The sequence below is a fragment of the Pan troglodytes genome, chromosome 16 (genome assembly GCF_028858775.2).
Source record: "Pan troglodytes isolate AG18354 chromosome 16, NHGRI_mPanTro3-v2.0_pri, whole genome shotgun sequence".
NCBI classification, from domain to species: Eukaryota; Metazoa; Chordata; class Mammalia; order Primates; family Hominidae; genus Pan; species Pan troglodytes.
The window spans coordinates 68332108-68356267 of NC_072414.2; the positions used below are offsets into that span (position 1 = coordinate 68332108).

General features: G+C 38.5%; 1 protein-coding gene across 24 annotated transcripts in view; it reads right to left on the reverse strand.

Moving 5' to 3' along the window:
• SCAPER (S-phase cyclin A associated protein in the ER) overlaps positions 1-24160 on the reverse strand; it is a 567113-nt gene that overhangs the window by 48875 nt on the left and 494078 nt on the right. For all 24 annotated transcript variants that reach the window (XM_523229.8, XM_009429613.4, XM_063795293.1 and 21 more), the window contains one exon: positions 7336-7491. In XM_523229.8, the coding sequence (XP_523229.2) occupies positions 7336-7491 (156 nt within the window). The remainder of the gene's footprint in view (positions 1-7335; positions 7492-24160) is intronic.

Here is a 24160-nt window from a genome sequence, read left to right on the forward strand (position 1 = left end):
GGATAAATCCCACTTGATCATAATGAATGATCTTTTTTGCTGAATTTGGTTTGCTAGTATTTTGTTGAGGATTTCTGCATTAATATTCATCAGGGATACTGGTCTTTAGTTTTCTTTTTTCCATGTTTCTCTGATTTTGACATCAGAGTAATAAATACTGGCCTTGTAGAAAGAGTTTGGAAGCATTCCCTCCTCCTCTATTTTTTGGAATAGTTTGAGTAGGATTAGTATTAGTTGTTCTTTAAATGTTTGGTAGAATTCATCAGTGAAGCCCTCTGGTCCTGGGCTTTTCTTTATTGGGAGACTTTTTTTTTTTTTTTTTTTTTTTGAGAAGGAGTTTCACTCTTGTTGCCCAGGCTGGAGTGCAGTGGCGTGATCTTGGCTCACCGCAACCTCCACCTCCCAGGTTCAAGCAATTCTCCTGCCTCAGCCTCCCCAGTAGCTGGGATTGTAGGCATGCACCACCACGCCCGGATAATTTTGTATTTTTAGTAGAGACGGGGTTTCTCCATGTTGAGGCTGGTCTTGAACTCCTGACCTCAGGTGATCCGCCCGCCTTGGCCTCCCAAAGTGCTGGGATTACAGGTGTGAGCCACCGCGCCCGGTCGGGAGACTTTTATTATAGCTTCAATCTCATCACTTGCTAATGGTCTGTTTTGGTTTTGGATTTCTTCATGTTTCAATCTTGGTAGGTTGCATGTGTCTCAAAACTTATCCATTTCCTCTAGTAAAAAGGTTTTAATGACACTATTGCCGTTACCACATCTTAGCAAATTATTTTATGTAGTTCACAAAGTCTTTTTATATTTACAATCTCATTTGAGCCTCATAAGCATCTGCAAGCATTAAAATACCACCATATATATCTCAAAGTTCAGTTAAGGTACTCTATTCTTTGTATTTTTCTCCTTTATGTCTTTGCTTATGCTATTTTCTTGGTCCACCTTTTTCTCAACTCTACATGTTCTAATCTTTTCCATCTTTCAAGGGCCATGTTAAATTTTAGCTGCTCTAAAATACAGCTAATCCCCACAGACAAGTAACCGTCATTTCTCCCTCCTCTGAACTCCATCAATGACAATGGTGATAATAGTGGCCAACATTTATGAAGCATTTACTATGTACCAGGCAGCATGTTAAGTGCTTTTGTTATCTTCTATCCTCTTGATCACTCTGTCTTGTACTGTAGATAGTTGTATAGGCATCTTTTTCCCCCCACAAGCTTACAGAGTCCTTAGACAAAATTGATGTCTTAGCCATTACTGCTTTCTCCCAATCCTAGCACAGGGCCTGGCACAGAGCAAGTGCTACATAAATATTTGTTCAATGAATGAATAGGCAGGCAGGCAGAGTTAACATTTACCTTTGCTTGAACAAATGGTTTTCAAGCACCCTTAAACACTTGAAAAGCACTCATTTATAGCCACATAATAAATGGACTAAATCACAGATAATTCTTATCTTTTCATGACACAGGTTTCCAGAACTTTGGCTAGAACACATTTTGTTATTGTCATCTATGGATGTGAAAATGAAAAACACAAATATATATAACATCAAACTTGTTTTTGTATACAAATATTCTTGAATTCACAAGTCTTTTCCAACCAATCAGAATTATCCAGGTTTTACAAGTTCCTCTCTTCAGTGTAGTTGTAAGGATTACAAACTCTTTTACTGTGGGTCCACTGCTTCCTGGCTTTGTTGCCATAGTGCCTAGCACAGTTAGGAATACTGTAAATGATTACTGATTAAGTTAACAGCCCATGTTGGTTTCAATTTATAATCACTCATTATTATGCTGATCCTATTAGTTCTGCTAAGGAGTCAGCACCTTAAGGGGGACCCAATGAGCCTCAACCAATTACAGCAATTGAGCTCCTGCCCTGAGATTTGAAAACCATTGTTTTCTCTTTACTTGTAGGACCAAGAATAGAAAACTGTTAACAGTAAAGGCCAAAGAAATAGGCATTTCATTTTTTTTGAGATGGAGTCTCGCACTGTCACCCAGGCTGGAGTGCAGTGGTGCCATCTCGGCACGCTGCAACCTCCGCCTCCTGGGTTCAAGCAATTCTCCTGCCTCAGCCTCCCAAATAGCTGGGATTACAGGTGCCTGCCACCACTCTCAGCTAATTTTTGTATTTTTAGTAGAGATGGGGTTTCACCATGTTGGCCAGTCTGGTCTTGAACTTCTGACCTCAGGTGATCCACCTGCCTCGGCCTCCCAAAGTGCTGGGATTACCTGAGCCACCACACCCGGCCAGAAATAGGCATTTCTGAGAGTCCCATTACAGACTATTGAATTTTGCTGAAGTGATTAAGAATCATTTGTTAACAATATTAAAATTCTGAAGCAATTCTGACATAAAATCAATCCTTTCATCAGAGGATCACGATTTCAATTTTTACTTAAAGAAATGCAAGTTCATTGTTCAAAACTAAGCCTGGTACAAGTCATCAGCTATTGCTTTTCTATCCCAAGTTGAAACAAAGACTAACAGCACAAATTCTGACATCCAAATCGTGTTTCGGAAAACCTAGGTAAAAATTTGGCTGAGTAAGGTGGCTCAGGCCTATAATCCTAACACTTTGGGAGGCTGAGGTGGGTGGATCATCTGAGGTCAGGAGTTTGAGACCAGCCTGGCCAACATGGTGAAACTCCATCTCTACTAAAAATACAAAAATTAGCCAGGCATGGTGGCAAGCGCCTGTAATCCCAGCTATTCAGGAGGCTGAGGCAGGAGAATAACTTGAACCCAGGAAGCAGAGGTTACAGTGAGCCGAGATGGCGCCACTGCACTCCAGCCTGGGCGACAGAGCAAGACTCCGTCTCAAAAAAAAAAAAAAAAAAAAAGAGAGAAAAGAAAAGAAAACCTAGGTAAAAATTAGAAGATTAAGAGCACAATAGGAGAGTAGTGCAAAGGCAGACTAGCGGTAATCACCATCACAAAGGCTGGGCCACCAGCAGACTGCAATGTTTACTCAAAGCCTGGAGATATCAATTAGTCCCCTTAATTATCTCAGGCTCTGCCATCACAAGAGGCAATTTTTGAAGCCCTCTCTAGCTCCTCTTCCTCTTTCATTCCTGTCACAAAAGGGCAAGGAGGACAAAGCCTTTCTTGACTCTGGTTCTGGCTAGCTTCTGGTAGCCAAAATAGACATTATGTGAATTACTCCAATAAAGCAAAAACCATACTACCTTTCCTCTTAGACATGGCTATGACCTATAGCAGAAACTCTATTTAATGCATGCAACAAAATGCTTGTCACTGTCATTTATAGCTTAGAAATATAATTTTCATGAAGAAATAAGCAGGAGAAAACAATCTGTAAATATCAGAAGTAAATGAATCTGAGGAGGTAGAAAAAACTCCCTGTATTCCTGTGGTCTGGTGGTGTTCAGGAAATGTTGGGAGACTGAAGGATGAGAGGAAGAACAACAATAAGGGGTCATTTTTCTCAGCTCTTTCAGAGAAGTAGCTTACACTGATACTGCAAATAATTTCCTAGGTAAATTAAGCCAGGAAACCACCTGGACCTTCTTTCTAGAATAATCTGTTTTTGTAGTAAGTCCTACTAACAGAAGTTTGCTAAGCAATTGAGGTTAGAGAAGGAAATTATAATGGAGATAAACAGATTAAGAATTCTTAAAAACCATCAAGAGTAAATCACTGTTTAAAATCCAGTTGTATGTGTACACAGAAGGAATTATATTTCATATACATAATAAAATAAATTATATAGTAATTAAAAATTTTAAATAAAATGTATCAGATGTGTAAACATGTAATTTATCAGATGTATAAATATATAATAAATATAAAATTTTGAGTGGTAGACAGTATAGTTTCGAAGTTTGAGAATATAAGCAGTTTTTCTTAGTGGAAATATAAGTTTGGTCCTAGGCATGCCTGAAGATTATCCAAGTAGACCAAAGTTTACACATATATGTATATGTATATGATATGTATATGTATATGATAATCTTATATCATATATAATAACCCTTAGGCATGTCTAGGACCAAACTCATATTTCCACTATGAAGAACTGTTTATATTTCCTAATTTGAAGACTGTGCTATCTACCATTCAAAATTTTATAGTCAGAAACCTGGGAGTCATTCTAGATGCTTCCCTTCCTTTCACCCCCCACATCATGAAACCCTATGCCATCTCCCCTACATTTGTTCTACTCCCTCGTAATGTATTTGCTCATCTCTATTTTCATTGACCTTACTGGCCCTCAACATGTCTCAGTTGGATTATGCAAGAGCTTCTTTACTAATCCTTCTGCCTCTAGGCTTGTGCCATTCCAGTCATCTCTGTGCTTCTTAGGAGTGATCATTCTGTAACAGAAATTTGATCCTGTCCTCCCTCTCAAGCAACTTTAGCAGCCTTTGACAGCTCTAGTCTAGTTCTTGTAGCCCTTTGCACCTCCCAAGAACTAACATTTATGGAGCTCATTTAATACCTCATCTCCTGCTGCTCTCCACATTTACCCAATTGCACAGCTACATCAAACTAAACATGACGCTAACTCTTGTATGTCCATATCTCTTGGTTTGGGCTGCCCTAAAAGCAGACCCTGAAAAAATAATATGGGTGCAAATAGACTATTTGTGAGGATGTAGAGAAGAGAAACAGGGAAGGGAGAAAACTCAATCAAGGATGTGTTAAAGAACAGTACGGGCCAGGTGCGCCCAGCACTTTGGGAGGCTGAGGTGAGTGGAGCACTTGAGGTCAGGAGTTCGAGACCAGACTGGCCAACATGGTGAAACCCCATCTCTACTAAAAATACAAAAATTAGCCAGGAGTGTTGGCCTGTGCCTGTAATCCAAGCTACTCAGCTGGCTGAGGCAGGAGAATCGCTTGAACATGGAAGGCAGAGGTTGCAGTGAGCTGAGATAGTGCCTCTGTACTCCAGTCTGGGCGACAGAGTGAGTAAGATTCAGTCTCAAAAACAAAACAAAACAAACAAACAAAAAACAGGTTAGGGCTGAGGATCCTGTGAGAACTGTACAGAATATACTCAGAATTGTACTACTGAACATTAGGGAAGTGGGGGTATTATCTACCAATTTATTGTTTGTATTATCTACCAATTTATTAACACCACTACTGGAGGTGTTAAACTCCTCTGCACTCTAGCAAATAGCTCCTTGTCCAGAGAACGTCCTGAGGCAGAGAAATACAGAAAGCCATTGGCAGATGACCTGCACGTGAACCAAAGGCACCAATAACATCTGGTATACCACATAATGTACATATGCCGTTTTTCTCAACTGATTTTTTTCCTTCCACTTGTCTTGGATTCTGCCTATGGAAGCCTTTTTTGACCTCCTCTGTAAGTGCTTTACTTCCTTTTCTGTGCAAATTCTCTTCTGCTATAACTGTTACTTTATAAGTCTGACCCCACACTAGACTCTTGGCTCCCTGAGGGCAGTATCTTTAGTACCTACCTAACTTGGTGTTTGGCACAGGACAGATGCTCAGTGTCTTCAGGACAAGAGCATGACTGTGTGCATTAAAGAGAAGATCCTATTTCCATGTTCCATATGTAATTGAGAAAATTTTCAAAGAAATGAAATATATGCTTCTACATCCTGAATAATATAAAGTAAAGCAGAAGGAGTATCAAGCTAGAAATCTCAGGACCTGATTCAAGTCAGTTTGGATCAGTTGTTTTTCCTACAAAAAACAAGTGACGGTGAATGACCCTTAGGTTTCTTTTAAATTCCATAGATTTCAAGTGACTGAATCTGCATGTAAGTGACAGCTGAAGCCCACAGACTGTACAACAATCACATACGGAAATGCTTACATTTGTGATATTGATCTGGATTCGAGAAAATACAGGTGACACAGACTTGAGATGCTGGCAGGTTTGTAATGTAATGAACACAGGGAAACTGTGTTCAAAAAGAGAGAGGGTCAGCACAGGTCTCCTGCCTGAGAGGACACCTCCATGGAGGGGCCTGGCCATTGCACAGGAACTAGCTGAGCAGCATGGTGGCCTCCAAGCTGGCAGGTGCCTCTGTTCCAGATGGACAGTGTTTGGTATGCCAACCTCTGTGTAGTATGGTACTACCTGATCCTACGTAGGTCACAGACCCACAAAAAATCACTTCCTGAGCTCTCACTGAAGGTAGGCTTGGTCTACATTTCTTGATGGGAAGAGACTAACTTGGAACACTGAATACAGGCATGCTTGGCTTCCCTGACTTCTCTAGACAGTCTTAATTTTATTAGAATGTGACTGATGGTGAGGGACTGGGTAAGAGTAAGGAAGGATAGGTGGGCTTAGGGGTCCTATGAATAATGAACTAAAAAATGTTGAGGATGTTCATTTTAGAATATAGTTTCCCCCTCTTAAAATGTTCTGAATATAGTCACTGGTATTCTGTGAACACTGAATATAGATGGATAATATTTCCTTAAGAAGCTAGACTTTAGAAGCTTAGACTGGACAAATTCCTAAAAATACAAAACACATAATTAAAAAATAGGTAATACATATGTGCTGTTTAGAATTAATTATAAGAAAATTATTTGATTGAACATCCTCAATATGCCTAAGGGATATGTCATATTCCTATCAGAAAAACGGAGGCACTATTATCAACGATTCTTACTTGGTGAGGGATGGGTTGGGGAGAAGACAAGAAGACCCAGAGGGTTACTTGTGTCCTTCCTAGAGAATTATTGTTTTTGAGGACAGTCCGCAGGGTGGGATGGGGTAGGATGGGGTAGGGTAGTCTAAACAGCCAACCAGGCCAGTAGTAGTCCCTGGCACACTGGCTTTCACTATGCCCATGGGTCACGTGTGACTTCAGGGACCTATTGTTTTAGATGGCTCCCTTCCCTTATTCATGGAAGTACTCTGGAAGAAGGGACAGAGGGAAAATAAACCTAGCAGCCTATAACTGAAAGCACATGAATGACGGTAATGAGCACTTTCAGGCTGTACTGTGTAGGGCTGACGGCTTGGCTTGGTCTGGTCTAGGCTTTGTTTCCTTCAATGACTGAAGGAGAATCACTGGACTCCTCTGGATCTCAGTGGAAGAGGGACTGGATGACCTCTTAGGTCTCTTCTAGCAATGATAGTCAAATTTATGACACCAACAAGAAAAAAAGACTCTGATGAGAGTGTGTGGCCCAGAAAAATGAGAAATTAATATATATCTCAATATAGAAAGCCAATGATGGGGAAAGAACACAGAGGAAAGATGGCCAAGATGACCACTTGAATTCCTATGAAATGACCCTAGAATGGGCAAAATTCAAGAGATGTTTCAAAAGTTGAGTCTAGATTGAGATCAAGTAGATGCCTTACCTTCCAGTGACAGCAAAGCACAGTGTACACATTGCATGTAAGAGTCCTGCGGCATGCTGCAGAAATATGGCCATCTTGGGATTCTCATCCACTGGGCCTTGCACCGAGAGGAAGCAGGCACACAGTTTGTCAATCAGACCCATGTTCACCACGTAGCTAGATATGGGGGAGAAATGCATGTTATCAATCTGAATAGGCCAGCAACATCTTCACCTTCAATGATAAATGTTACCATACACAGGCTTGGACCCCTCAAACAAGCAGACACAACACAAGTTTGAGTAAAGCATCTCAAGTAACAATTTCCTTAGATTTACTCCTGAATAATCACCTCTTTCTGTAAGTATTTTTTTCTCTCTTCTTTCTTTTGGTTATTTGAATATTATTTTTCAAGAAAAAAATGAATGACAATGATTATCTAGTCATTCTTACTGGTCTAAAGAGTCTAACAACAAGTGAAATGATTTATAATGACCTTTATGCTCTTAAAAACGGTTCCTTTTTAAAGTACTAGGTAGCCCCAATGCAAGGATTTAGAAGATACAGTACAATGATTCAACTCAGACACTCTTGTTACAACTTACACTTTTTTTTTTTTTTTTTTTTTTTTTTTTTTTAGAGACAGGGTCTCACTCTGTCACCTGGCTGGAGTGCAGAGACATGATCATAGCTCACTACAACTCTAACCTACTGGGCTCAAGAGATCCTCCTGCCTCAGTCTCGCAAGTAGTTGGGACTACATGCGTGTACCACCATGTGCAGTTAATTTTTTTTTTTTTATTTTGTAGAAATGCGGTTTTGCTATAGCTGCCCAGGCTCTTCTTGAACTTCTGGCCTGACGCGATCCTCCTGCCTTGGCCTCCTAAAGTGCTACAATTACAGGCATGGGCCACCATGCCTGGCTACAACTTAAACTTCTAAAGCCAGTTGTAGGTTCTCTATTTTTAAAGACTCTATCACCATTAACAGCATAACAAACAGTGAGAATCTAATTGCTTTTACTGAAAAGTACCAGTCCTGAGGGTTGACAACAACATTTAAGAAATCATTTCCATCTTTTCAGTACGAAAAACAGTTTTCTAGAGCTGTTTGTAAACTGGACTGACAACAGTAACTCTTTTATTAATCCACAGAGCAGCAATCATTGAAAAGAATATTTTAAAACTATAAAAGACCTTGTAGATAAATCAACCTTGGCCTAGAAATTCAATGCTACTGCACTGACATGTATGAGAAGGGTAGGACTGCAAATATAGCAGTTCTGCAAATCAACATGTTAACTTTCAGAGATATACACAAAGGAATTGAGGTTTTGGTGTGTAAGTGCACTACAGTCCCCACCACTATTCATTTACCAACACAGGTTTTTGTAAAAGGAAGGATAAACTGATGAATAATTCATGTCTGGAGCCATTCCAAGTTTACTATGTTGAAGGTACAAAATAGTGCCTCCTTTCATCTTTTACATTAGACTATGTATCTACCTGGGCTACTGAGCACTCCTACAGTTTTAAAATTGGGAAGTATGAAATGATGACCACCTGACCTCTTCTAGTAAAGGAAATTGATAGATTGATATATGTACACACTGAGAATCTTATTACAATCTGATTGAACAAAATTAGACTTTTAAAAACTGGCTTTTACATTTGCACAGAACTCTTCAATTTAGAAAGTGTTTTGTCTGTAGCCAGACACGGTGGATCACACCTGTAATCCCAGGACTTTAGGAGGCTGAGGCAGGTGGATCACTTGAGGTCAGGAGTTCGAGACCAGCCTGGCCAATATGGTGAAACCCTGTCTCTACTAAAAATACAAAAATTAGCCAGCCATGGTGGCTGGAACCTGTAGTCCCAGTTACTTAGGAGGCTGAGGCAGGAGAATCGCTTGAACCCGGGAAGTCGAAGTTGCAGTAAGCCAAGATCATGCCATTGCACTCCAGCCTGGGCAACAAAGTGAGACTCCATCTCAAGAAAAAAAAAAATCAAGTGTTTTGACTGGGTACAGTAGCTTATGCTTGTAATCCCCGCACTTTGGGAGGCTGAGGCAGGAGGATTGCTTGAGCCCAGAAGTTTGAGACTGGCCTGGGCAACATAGTGAGACCCTGTCTACACACACACACACACACACACACACACACACACACACACACACACACACACACAAACATGCCACACACACTAGCAAACAAAATAAAAGAAAGTGTTTTATCTTAATCATCCCAATGAATTATCCCAAGAACACCATTAGGGAGCAGACTGTAAAAGCTTTGGTTTTTATCTGCCCAGCATATTCTCCTCTCCTATTTCATATGGTCCTGGGGGCATTGTTAAAGATGCTACCCGCTTGCTAATGCAGGAGTGAGCATATGCTTCAGGACAGTCAAAGTACTCATCATCTTGGCCATAATGACTGGTTCCAGGATGAGTATATGACCTAGGGAGGACCACTCAACATCTTCTGTGGGATTAATATATGACCAGAGGAAAAATATCTTTCCACTGGGGATATCTAAACTAAAATGTGTAACTCTGGGGGTGCTGGTAGTCAACTTGTTACATGGAGAACATCTGCTTAGAGAATAAAGCCAAGTAGAGATAAGTAGAATTGAAAGAAAGAAACAAAGCTGTAATGGCATATGGGGACGCATTCTGAGAACTGCATCATTAGGCAACTTTGTCATTGTGCAAACATCATAGAGTGTACTTACACAAACTTAGATAGTATAGCCTAACCTAGGCTATATGGGATAGCCTATTGTTCCCAGGCTACAAACATATACAGTATGTTACTGCAGGGAACAATGCAGGCAACTGTAACACAATGGTAATTATTTGTGTATCTAACCATAGAAAGGGTACAGTAAAAATATAGTATTGTAATCTTACAGGACCGCCATTGTATATGTGGTCTGTTGTTGACTAAAAAGTCATTATGCAGTGCATTACTATACTTAGAGCCTTGGCATCTAGTTCAAACCTTGACCTTCCCAGGTACACAAGCCATTTTACTATTCTGTTTTACTTACGTTGTTTCAAGCTAAGGTTCTAAAAGAGTTCTAACCAGAGTGAAAACTTGTTTTTTTCTGATTATAGTGGTAATATAGGCTCATTATAGAAATTTATATAGTAAAGAAAAGCAGAAAAATCAGTAGAAAAAGTTGGCCATAATTTCACCTTTTAAAGACAATCACAGTTTGATAATTTTCCTTTCATGTTTTTCTATTTGATTCTTTCTCCACATGATTGACATTATACCGAATTTCATTCAATGACTATTTAGGCCCCTTCTATGTCATGAAAACATCTTGGTTAAGCATTATATTTTAAATCTTTATTGACAGAATAGGATAACAAATACCCATGCATTCATCACACAGCCCTGACTACCATCAACCCATGGCCAATCTTATCTGTCCACACCCATCCTGCATAAAGTTTAAGCAAATCCAAGGCATATTATTTCATTTGTAAATGTTTCCATTTCTATCTCTAAAAAAAAAACTTAAAAAAAAAACAAAACCACAACATCATTATCACATCTAAAAATCACCATTTCTTAATATCATCAAATAACTGGTGTTCAAATTTCTAAATGTACCATAAATGTCTTAATATTTTAAATAGTTTTTTTAAAAATTAGAATCCAAACAAGAACCACACATTGTGACTGGTTAATATGACTTAAGTCTCTTTTTAATCTGTTAGCTACCCTCCACCTTTTAAAACCCCCTTTGAAAATCTATGTATTTGTTGATGAAACCTGGTTGTTTATCCTATATGCTTTCCCACAAGTTGAATTTTGCTGATTATATCCCTGTGGTGTCACATAACATTTTTTGGAACTATTTATTTCCTGTAAAATGATCTAGGTTCTAGAGGTCTGACTGGATATATAAACATCATTTTTAATGATTGAATAATATTCTACCAGTGGAATGTTTTTACAACTTTTGGTTGTTTTCAATATTCCTTATTATAAACCATGCTGTGCCGAACATTTTGAGTAGAAAACCTTGCCAGATTTCAGACTATTTTCCACAAGTGGAATTACTGAGTCAAAGGGTATGCATATTTTTAGGGCTCTTGATATACATAGCCAAATTATATTCAAGAAACATTAAATAAATTTATAGTCTCACCAGCAAGGTATGAGAAAACCCAGTTCACTATGTGGAGGTTGGTATGACTATCCCCATTAGATAGACAAGGAGACTGATGCTCAAGGAAGGCAACGCACAAGCTCAAGCAAGACGGCTGGAACATTCTATGGTTTTCTGACTCCTGATAAGAGGATCCTTTGCACTGAATTCACTGCTTTTCTGTGGCATTTTTTGGGTCCTTACTGAAGTCTAAAGTGATCACACAAAACTTCAAAACCATGTAGTCTCAAGATGAAAATGGCTTAGCTAGGTTTCCGGTACCGTCCTTGAAACAGCCAGAAAGGAAGAAAGACTACAAAATGAGCAAAGAGATAAAAAGCATTGTAAAGCCAAGGCAAACTAAAACAACCACTTGTTGACTGGTTGGTCCTTTCTGAGTATCGTCTCCTATAGGTTACTGGGCCATCTACGGTGCTTACTAATGAGTCAGTCTAATGTTTTTCTAAATTGCCTATGTCTTGACTGCATGGACAATCTTTAAATGACTGGCTAAGAAGATGCTTAAACTAAATGGCTCTAAAAGGTCAGTGTAGAGAAATTCATTTTGTCAATCTCATTGTTTTGAGGGAAGAATATGGAACTTTCTAATGAACACTGGGGTCAAAAGCAACATATCTTTTGCATTGTAACTGTTAGGTTGAAATTATAATGTTGAGGCTATTACCATACCCAGGATGAAAAGCTTTAATACAGAAAACTTCCTAGTCTTCTTGGAACACACATCCTGGGAAAGAAACATGCTGCTGTAAATGATAAGTAAATGGGTCTCTCCATTTGCTTTGCCATTTGAAATTTAAAATGAGTCCCTTTGCAGCTTTCTGTCATTGGACTTAACAGAAAGGGATATTTAGAAACATATACATTATGTGTATGTGTGTGTGTGTGTGTGTGTGTATACGATGTTCACTATTTGGGTGATGGGTTCACTAAAAGCCCAAACTTCACCATTAGGTAATATATCCATGTATTATGTACCCCCAAATCTATTAAAAAAAAACTAAAATGAGTTACTGTTTCTTTGTCCATCCTTGTCTACCTATCCACTCTCACATTCCAACCAAAATGTTGCTTATTAGGGTTCTATCCCTGAACTAAATTTAGTAAAGTCATGCAATTCCATGGTTTCAACTATCCTCGATATGTTAATAATAATTCCCAATTCTATCTCAAGGCCTACTTTTGTTTTTCTTTTAGAGACAGGGTCTCACTCTGTTGCCCAGGCTGGAGTATAGTGATGCAATCATGGCTCACTGCTGGACTCAAGGGTCCTCCCACCTCAGCCTCCTGAGTAGCTGAGACTACAGGTGCACGCCATCAGGCCTGGCTAATTTTTTTTTTTTTTTTGGTAGAGACAGGGTTTTGCCTTGTTGCCTAGTCTGGTCGTGAACTCCTGGACTCAAGCGAGCTGCCCTCCTCAGCCTCCCAAAGTGCTGGGATTATAGGCATGAGCCATGGCATCCGGCCTACTTCTTTTCTGAACTTCTTTCTTAAAGTACTAGTTTATGAATATTTTCCCTTGGGGGTCCCAAGGCACCCCTATATTTGTATATTCAAATAAAACCTCACTATCTCTTCTGAAATCTCCTTCTCCCACTATTCTTGTCCAAATGAATGTCATTATTCATCTCACAGTAATGCAAGAAATTTTAAGATAACCATTTGTAATCGTGCATTCATCCACTCAATTATTTCTAAGTATGATGCTGATGCTAACCTTAAGGACCTCTTAACATTGTAGCTGACACATAATTTCTACATTACTATGATTAATTCTATAATAGAGGTATGTTCAAAGTATTACTACTATGTAGCAGAAGTGCCAAATTTTGGCTTAATGGGCCAGGGCTAGCTTGTCAAAAGAGGTGGCATCTTCATATTTTTAAATGAATTCATCAGGTAGACAAGGCCCAAGGCTGAGGTAGATAGAAGCTAATTCTACCTCTAAAATAGTCCTAAATCCTTCTTGCTTCCACTCTAATTGTTATTGCTATAGTTTGGTCAAGGTCACATCCTATCAGGCTAAGTTACTGTGTGATATTAGAAACAAGGCCTGACCTGAGTCTCAGCCTCTTTATATCTACCCCACTAGTAAAGTTGATTCCTTCATATATGGCTAATGAATGTCTTCCTTCAGTTTAGAAGTGTTCTATTCTTTTTTTTTTTCTGTTGTACTTCTCCTGTTATCTTATTTGAGAAGATCAATTATTCAACATTTTAATTCTATTGTCTATCCTTCACATCTCTTGTCTTCTTGCTAATCACATTTGTGATAACCTTTGTCCTTTCTCTCTGCTGTCACTATGATTAATAATCAACTGCTTTCTTTTGAGATATATTCCAAATAATAAATGCACAAAACTTAAGTGTTTGGTTTGACAAGTTTTGAAGACCACATAAATCTACATAACCATCAATAAAAACAAGATATAGAACATACTCATCATCACAGAAAGTTCCCTTGTTTTCTATCCAATCCTTTCCTATCTCCATATAAAGGAAATCATTCAAAATGTTCTCTTTTATATCTGTCCCTGGCTAAGCATGATGTTTTTGAGATTTATTCATGTTGGTGCATGGGACAATAATTCCTTTCTTTATATTGTTGATTAGTATCCCACTGTATGAATACAGGTTGAGCACGCCCAACCTGAAAATACAAAATCCTCCCAAACCCAAAACTTTCTGAGTATCAACATGATGCTCAAGAGAAATGCTCACTGGAGCATTTCAGATTTTGGATTTTCAGATTTGGGATGTTCAACTGGCAAGTATAATGCAAATACTCAAAAATCCCTTCCCCGCCCAAATCCAAAATCCAAAACACTCTGGTCTCAAGCATTTCAGATAAGGCATACTCAACCTGTATGCTATGATTTGTTTGTTCCTTCTCTTGTTGATGGATGTATGTTATTTACAGTTTTTGGTTATCATAAATAAGACTGCTATGAAAATCCATGGGAAAGTCTTTTTGTGAACATGTGTTTTCATTTCTATTGGGTAAATACCTAAGAGTAGAATTGCTGAGTCATAGAATAGATGTGCTTAAATTTACAAATTGATAGAGTTCTTCAAAGTGGTCATTGCATTTCATTCTCCCAGAAACAATGTATTAGATCTCCAGTTGTTCCATATCCTTACCAACATCAGGTATCATCAATCTTTTTTATTTTAGCCATTTTATTGGATTTGAAACAGTACCTTGGTATAATTTTATTTTGCATTTCCCTGATAACTAACATACTGAACACGCTTCCATGTGCGAAGTAGTTATTTGTGTATCTTTCCATGTGTTAAATGGTTATTTGCATATTTGTATCCAAATAAATCTTTCCCCATTCCATGACTGCAAAGATATATATAGTCCCATATTTTCTGCTAGAAGTCTTATGGTCACAACTTTTGTGTTTAGATCTGTGATCCATCTCAAATTAATTTTGTATATAACAAGAGGTTACTTTTCTTCCATATGGATATCCAGTTGTTCTAGCACCATTCATTAAAATAACTTTCCTTTCCCTATTAAATTAATCTGATCCCTTGATCAGAAATCAACTGACGAGAGGTTGCTAGAGGTTGTGGGGGAAGGAGGAATGATAGATGGGGTTATATGATACTGTACTGATGAATGCATGTCATTATACATTTGTCAAAATCCGTAAGATATTTAACACCAAGAGTTAACCTTAATGTAAACTATGGACTTTAGGGTGATAATGACATCAATGTAGGTTCACTGACTGTAAAAAATGTACCACTCTAATGAGGCCTACTGGAGGCTGTACATGTGTGTGGCCAGGGGGTTTATGGCAATACTCTATAGTTTCCACTCAATTTTGCTGTGAACTTTTAAAACTGCTCTAAAAAATAGTGTATTTTTTTTCAAAGCCTAATCAGCTCCCCCACCCCAAATAATTGGACCGTATTTGTGTGGGTCTATTTCTGTGCCCTTAATTCCATTTTGACCGATTGATCAATCTTATACCAATACCAGACTGTCTTGATTAGCATAACTCTGTAGTAAGTCCCCAAATCAGGCAAGTCCTCTGACTTATTATTCTTTTTCAAAATTGTTTTGGCTGTGTTAGAGCCTTAACTTTTCCATAGAAATCTTAGAGCTGACTTGTAAATTTATTTCTAAAGCCTGCTGGGATTTTGATTAGGATTGCATAGAGTCTATAAATTAATTTGGGGAAAAATAATGTTTTACCACTATTGAGTCTTCTGATCCATGGATATTATATATATCTCCGTTTATTTAGGTCTTTAATTTCTCTCGGTAATGCTTTGTAGAGGTGTTGCTTTACTTTCATGAGATTTACTCAGAGGTATGTGATACTTTCTGATGCTTTTTATAAATGGTATTGTTTTTTAAATCTTGATTTCTATTTGTTGCTATACATAGCGATACGACTGATTTTTGCATAAGTTATATTTGTATATTCAAACCTTGCTTAAATCTTAACAGTTCTATTAAATAATCATTTTTTTCTTGGTAGATTACATAGTTTTCTATACGTGCAATCATGAGACTGCAAATAACAATAGTTTTATTTTGTCCTTTACAAACTTTATGCCTTTTCTTTTTCTGCTTCTTACTAAACTAGCTAGAACTTTCAATACAATGCTGAATAGAAGTGATGAGGGTAAACAGTCTGTGTATTCCTAATCTTAAAGGAAAAGTGTTTATTATTATGTATGATTTAGCTGTTTTTCCCGTCTATTCCTAATTTGCTGTTTATTTTATTATCATGAAGTGGTGTTACATTTGTTTCATTTTTTCTGCATCTACTAAGATGATCTTAGTTTCCTTTTGTTGAGGTCAGTGCCAGGAGATAATCCTCAAAAGGTCTGACATTTTTGCATGTCTTGTGAGCAGATGAACTAACAGCTTTTGTTCTAGACTAGGTCTTCCAGAATGTTTGTATAGGGAATGGTCTTGGAAAATGGTGATGATGTCTTCCTTTAGAGCAAAGATCAGGTATGTTGGCTGTCCAGTATAGTAAAGATAGTGTCTACCTCCCAGGCAAAGGTTGAACAGGTCTATTTTTAGCCCATTTTAAAGATTGGGGTTTCCTAAGATTGTGGGGGTTTCCTCAGCTGTGATGTAAACTCACTGCACATGCAACATCCATCTGGGCCCACCCTGTGTTGTTTCCGTGGGACCTGGGGGTAAGAAAAACTGATAAGAACATAAAGTTCAAATTGCTTGCTGTCTGTGAGTAATGAGGTCCCTTGTCTCTGACTAGGAGTCTTGTATCTTTTGCCAGCATCCATGAAACTGTGTGGGCTAACTTGTTAGCCTGCAAAAAGGGTAAAATCTATGAACTTTCATGGTTCTTGATAAGTTAATATGGCAATTTCTAAATGTTAAAACTAACCTTGCATTCCTAGAATAAATCTCATATCGTCATGATCCTTTTATATATTGCTGAATTTAATTGCTAATATTTTGTTAACAATTGCTACATTTATGTTCACGAGGAATGTTGATCTGTAATTTTCTTTTTTGGAATATCCTTGTCAGATTTCGGTATTAAGGTTATACTGGCATCATAAAACAAGCTGGCAAGTATTCCCTCCTCTCCCTTGAGAGAGTTTGTGTATGATTGGCATTATTTCTCCCTTAAGTGCTTTGTAGAATTTAGAAGTAAAGCCATCTGTACCCAAAGTTTTCTTTGTGGAAAGTTTAAGAAAGCAGATTTCTGTTTTGGTGGAATAACATCAATTTACCGTTCAAATAGCTCAGAAAACCTCAAGCAGAAAAAGTGCAATGAGAACTACACTGAAGCTGATCATGTCAAACTGCTGAAACTCAAATATAAATAAAAAATCTTGAATGCAGCTGGAGGAAAAAAAAGACACAACCTACACGGGAAAAATGACATAAATGAAGGCTGATTTCTTATAAGAAACGATGGAAGCCAGAAGACCATGGAATGACATCTTTAAAGTGCTTAAAGGAAAAGAAAAATTGTCAAGGATGGAAAAGACCAAACAGTTATGTGAGAAATTAATATTAAACAAACTAGACTTCAAAGCAAGGAGTATTTAACACCAATAAAGAGGAATAATAATAAAAGGGCCATCTGAAAGACATAACAGTCTAACGGAGTTTCAAAATACTTGAAGCAAAATCATACTAATTAAATGGAGACAGATCCATAGTCACAGTTGGAGATTTTTAACACTCCTATTTTGCTAATTGTTAGAACTGGAAAAAAATTAAGAATATAGAATTATGTTGTTCAGTACAGTAGTCATTAGCTTTATGTGTTTACTTAATTTATTTGATAGAATTTGCTCTTTCAGTCCTTTCAATGATTTTGTAAGCACCTAATTCTGTTTTATATCCTTTTCTGCTTAAAATAGCTACAATGGCTTCATTTTCTACAACTAAATCCAGACTCATACAATGACTGACAAACAATGCTCAACCTCACTAGTGATAAAGTCAGTATAATGAAGATGACAAAAACAAAACATTGCATAGCTATCAGACTGACAAAAACACTAGCAAGGATATGGGGAAATGGAAACTGCAGTTTTTTTGATGATGGGAACTAAAATTTGTACAATTACTTTAAAGAACAATTTGGTGTTAAATTGTTGAATATCTTTGTCAGATTTTGGTTTTAAGGTATCAACTTTTTTGGTATTTGGTATAAATTTTTGTCAGCAAATATTTAACAGTATTTTCTGATAAAAGTTGAACATGCATTTATTATATCATCCATAAATTACTCCTTTAGGTATATACCCTTGAGAAACTCTGTACAAGTACAGAAAAACACTTTTATAAAGACATTTTACTACCTCATTGCTTGAAATAGTCAAAAGGAATAAACTATTGCCCTGAGGTGGAAAATGGATAAATTTGGGAATTTATTCACAGAATAGAATCTGAAGAGCAGTTAAAATGAATTAGCTAGATCTATATGAATTAACATAAATAAATATAAAAAAGTTAAAACATGTTATGTTTAATTGCATAAAAATAACAATTGGCAAAATAATATCATAGCATTTACGTAAATTTAAAAAACCATTAAAAGTAGAATATGTTCTTTATGAAGATAGATACACACACATACACACATATAAAAAATACATGAAATGATATACACAAACTCTTAACAGTGATATACCACTTGGGAGAGAGTAAGGGGAAAAGATAGGGAAGGGGAGGGGGAGGCAGTTGTATCTGCAACAGTTGGTTTCTTAACAACAGGGAAAAGATCTAAACCTAAGACAAATATGGAAAATCTTATCAGTTAACAATTGTTGGTACACAGATATCTATAATTTTATTTTGTGTATGTTGACAGTATTTCATAATAAAATAATAGAAAATTTAAATATTAAAAATGGCAATAATGACTAAGTGTGAAAAAGCATTTGCAATATTAAGATGAAGGGTTAATGTTCTGAATATATAAATAATTTTTATAAACATTTCAACACCTCCAATAGTAGAAAAATGGGCTAAGTACATAAGGAAGCAACTTACAAAATAATAAAAATGGCCAGTGAACATTAAAAAATATTCCCCATCACTAGCAATATAAAAGTTAAATACTAGCTGGGTGCGGTGGCTCATGCCTCTAATCCCAGCACTTTGGAAGGCCGAGGCAGGTGGATCACTAGAGGTCAGGAGTTCAAGACCAGCCTGGCCAATATGGTGAAACCCTGCCTCTACTAAAAGAAAAAAAAAAAAAGTACAAAAATTAGCCAGGCGAGATGGCACATGCTTGTAATCCCAGCTACTCAGGAGGCTGAGGCAGGAGAATCACTTGAACCCAGGAGGCAGAGGTTGCAGTGAGCTGGGATCACGCCACTGCATTCCAGCCTAGGTGGCAGAGTGAGACTCCATCTCAAGAAAAAAAAAAAGTTAAATATTTTCATCTCTCAGTTTGGCTAAGGTTTAAAAAGAATGATGATACCCAATATTGTCTAGGTTGAGGGTACAAGGACATACTCATGGGTACTCTTTGTGTAGGTCAATCTGGCAATATGGATCAAAATTCTTAAGGTATATTCTCTGACCCAGAAATTCTACTTTTCAACATCTGTCATAAGAAAATAATCAATTGTATGAAAATAGAAAAAAAAAAAAAGGAAAAGAGGAGCATACAAAGATGTTCTTCAGTGTTATCTGAAAAAGTAAAAAACTAAAATACACTTATATGTGTAATAATAGGTTACCTGAAGCAAATCATTCCTAAGTAGTGAAATACTTGGAAAACCAGTAGAAATTAATTTGCAAGTTTCTATTGACTTGAAAAAGTGAATTAAAAAAGTATACGATATGTTGGGTGTGGTGGCTTGCACCTGTAATCCCAGCTACTCTGGAGGTTGAGGCAGAAGGACTGCTTGAGGCCAGGAGTTGAGTTACAGTGAGCTATGATCATGCCACTGCACTCCAGCCTGGGTGACAGCACACACACCCTGTCTCTAAAAAAATAAAAAATAAAGTTTAAAAAAGCACATTATAAAAGAGTATTTATAGGTATTATATTTAAATAAAATAACTACATATATATACACTAAAAAACACAAACCCTGTAATTATCTTTGGGTGGTGGAATTAAAGATAGTCTGTGTGTGTTAAAAAAACAAAAAAACAAAAAACTGTACTCTTCTGTGTTTTCCAAATTATTTTTGTCATTGAGCACACAGTAATTTCATAATTAGAAAAAAGAACTTATTTTAAAAGGTGGTGGCAGAGAGACAGATACATCATCTGCTGCTGCAAGACAGCTTGAACACCTGAAGTAAAGAAATAGCAAGGGAGTGAGGGTGAGAGTTTTGAAAAGTATTTACAAGGCAGGATCAATAGGTGCTGGAGGATTAACTGAATATTGGTTTGGTAAAAGACAGAGATCTAGCTTAAGTAACTTAATAGGACATTGCTGTCATTGATAAGGTCAGAGGACACAGGAAGAGGAGCTCCTTTGGGTGGACAGATAATGTATTAAGCTTTGAACTATGGAGTCTGAGGTACCTGTGGTACATCCTGGTGGCTAGATATGTGGTCAGGGTCTGGTGGCCAGGAAAGTGCTAGGCTAAAATTTCTCTTTGAATACATGTCTTATGTTTGATAACTTAGATTCTAAAAGGCTGGTGGCCAGGCGTGGTGGCTCATGCCTGTAATCCCAGAACTTTGGGAGGCCGAGGTGGGCGGATCACGAGGTCAAGAGATCGAGGCCATCCTGGCCAACATGGTGAAACCCTGCCTCTACTAAAAATACAAAAATTAGCTGGGCATGGTGGTGCGCGCCTATAGTCCCAGCTACTCGGGAGGCTGAGGCAGGAGAACGGCTTGAACCCAGGAGGCGGAGGTTTCAGTGAGCCGAGATCGCGCCTCTGCACTCCAGCCTGGCAACAGAGCAAGACTCCGTCTCAAAAAAAAATTTTTTTTTTTCAGAGATTAATGTGGTCAAGGGGTGTCAGCAAGATGACCAATTAGAGTTGCCTGGTGGTTGTCCCCCTCCACCCCAACAGGAAGTGACCAAAACAACAAGCAAACAATGATATTTTGACTGTAGTGATGGAAGAAGTACACTGGATAATACTAGAGGGGCAGCAAAATCCCTGTGGAACATTAAAGCCCAGGATACCACTACAGACAGGGGAGTAAGGCATCCTGCCTCTGCCACACTATCTTCCCTGCTGGGATTAGCTCAGAGTCAGGGAGGACTTCTTACAGGGAAAAAGTAAGCTGGAGATTCCCAGCAGTCCTCACTGCCACCACAAATGCCAGCAAATCTTGCTACAGGAGAATCTCCCAGTACTCATAGGACCCAAATCTAGTTTGGAGAGTAGCTGGGAATCTGTAAACCTGAACTCTCTCAGAGTAGGATCCCATGTTGGGCACTCCCCACATCTGTAACCTAAGTTGTCACAGCACAGATCATCTCAGAACCAGACCCACTGGTAGAGTATGTCCTGCCCTGGGGGCCAGTAGCAACTGACTCTCTCCATCTCTGAGGCCCTGCCATCATTTCACCATGTTCACATGGGTGCTTGCATCACTATAACTGTAGCTGGCTGGATCCTAGGCCAGACAAAATTACTGAGGTGCCAGTGTCTGAACCCAGGTGGCATCCCACCCAACAATGGAACAGGCAAACCTGCACTGTGGTGAAGCCACCAAACGGCTGGTTGGCCTGCTGTGCCCGCATCTGGCCTGAGAGCTGGATCAGTGATGGCCCTGCCTCCCCAGAGAGACTACTGCATAGCCACATAGCTGGCCACACCTGCACATGCCTGAACCCAGTCTTGAAGCCAGCCTGGTTGTGGCTGCTGCCTTCCTGGAGTCTGCCAGGTAGTGTCTCAGACCTCTGCACAAATGTGCCTTCCTGGAGAGTCTGCCAGGTAGTGTCTCAGACCTCTGCACGAACATGTACCTGGCCCAACAACCAGCCCAGTGCCACTGCCCCTAGGCTACAGTGTCTGTGATTATTCAAATTCCTGCAGCCTTGGCTACTGAGGCAATCACAGACATTGCTGATGAGAATTACAGTTGAAGAAACTATACACAGACCATGCTACTAAGTCCACTCAGAACCAAAGCCAACACACGGTACCCAACCAACACCCTAGGACCCACCTACAGGTGGCAGGAGAATCGCTTGAACCCAGGAGGCAGAGGCTGTGGTGAGCCAAGATTGCACCATTGCACTCCAGCCTGGGCAACAAGAGTGAAACTCCGTCTCAAAAAGAAAAAAAAAAAAGAAAGAAAAGAAAAAAAAGTCCAGGATCTTGAAGTTTTCACTGCTGAATTCTGCTAAATATTTAAAGAACTAATACTAATTCTTGGCCGGGCACGGTGGCTCATGTCTGTAATCCCAGCACTTTGCGAGGCCAAGGTGGGCAGATCATCTGAGGTCAGGAATTCGAGACCTGCCTGACCAACATGGAGACACCCTGTCTCTACGAAAAATACAAAATTAGCCAGGTGTGGTGGTGCATGCCTGTAATCCCGGCTACTTGGGAGGCTGAGGCAGGAGAATCGCTTGAACCTGGGAGGTGGAGGTTGTGGTGAGCCGAGATTGCACCATTGCACTCCAGCCTGGGCAACAAGAGCAAAACTCTGTCTCAAAAAAAAAAAAAAAAAAAAAAAAAAGAACTAATACTAATTCTCAAACTAAACCTCTCAAAATTAAAGAGGAAGGAACTTATTTTATGAGACCAGCATTTCTCTGATTTCAAAACCAGACAAACATGTAACAAAAGAAAATTACAAGCCAATATACTTCATGAACACAGATGCAAAAATTCTCAACAAGATACTAACAAACTAAATTCAATAACACATTAAAAAGATCATTCACTGTAATTAGTGGGGCTCATCCCAGGGATGAAAGGATGGTTCAACATATGGAAATCAATAAATGTGATACACCACATTAACAGAAAGAAAGACAAAAACCTTATGATCATTTCAAGAGATACAGAAAAACAATTTGACAAAACTCAACATTCCTTCATTGAAAAAACTCTCAACAAATTCAGTATAAAAGGAACATACCTCAACACAATATGTCACTTAAGACAAACCCACAGCTAATGTCATAAGATCAGGAATCAGACGAGGATGCCCACTTTCACCCCTCTATAGATGTTTTTTCCTTTTTTTTTTTTTTATAGAGATGGGGTCTATGTTGCCTAGGCTGGTCTCAAACTCCTGGGCTCAAGATCCTCTTGCCTTAGTCTCCTGCGCTCCTGAGTAGCTGGGACTACAGATGCACACCACTATGCCTGGCACATGATCTTACATACAGAAAATCCTAAAGACTCCACCAAAAAATTCTTAGAATAAATGAATTCACCAAATTAGCAGGATACAAAAATCAACATACAAAAATCAGTGGTATTTCCATACATTAATAGTGAATGATCTGAAAAAGAATCAAGAGAGCAATTCCATTTACAATAGTAATAATAAAAATAAGATACCTAGGAATAAACTTAACAAGATAAAATATCTTTACATTGTTAACTATAAGAAGACATTTTTAAAAATTATACTTTAAGTTCTACGGTACATGTGCACAATGTGCAGGTTTGTTACATATGTATACATGCGCCATGTTGGTGTGCTGCACCCGTTAACTCACCATTTACATTAGGTATATCTCCTAATGCTATCCCTCCACGCTCCCCCCACCCCATGACAGGCCCCGGTGTGTGATGTTCCCCTTCCTGTGTCCAAGTGTTCTCATTGTTCAATTCCCACCTATGAGTGAGAACATGTGGTGTTTGGTTTTTTGTCTTTGCAATAGTTTGCTGAGAATGATGGTTTCTAGATTCATCCATGTCCCTACAAAGGACATGAACTCATCCTTTTTTATGGCTGCATAATATTCCATGGTGTATATGTGCCACATTTTCTTAATCCACTCTATCATTGATGTACATCTGGGTTGGTTCCAAGTCTTTGCTATTGTGAATAGTGCCACAATAAACATACGTGTGCATGTGTCTTTATAGCAGCATGATTTATAATCCTTTGGGTATATACCCAGTAATGGGATGGCTGGGTCAAGTGGTATTTCTAGTTCTAGATCCTTGAGGAATCGCCACACTGTCTTCCACAATGGTTGAACTAGTTTACAGTCCCACCAACAGTGTAAAAGTGTTCATGTTTCTCCACATCCTCTC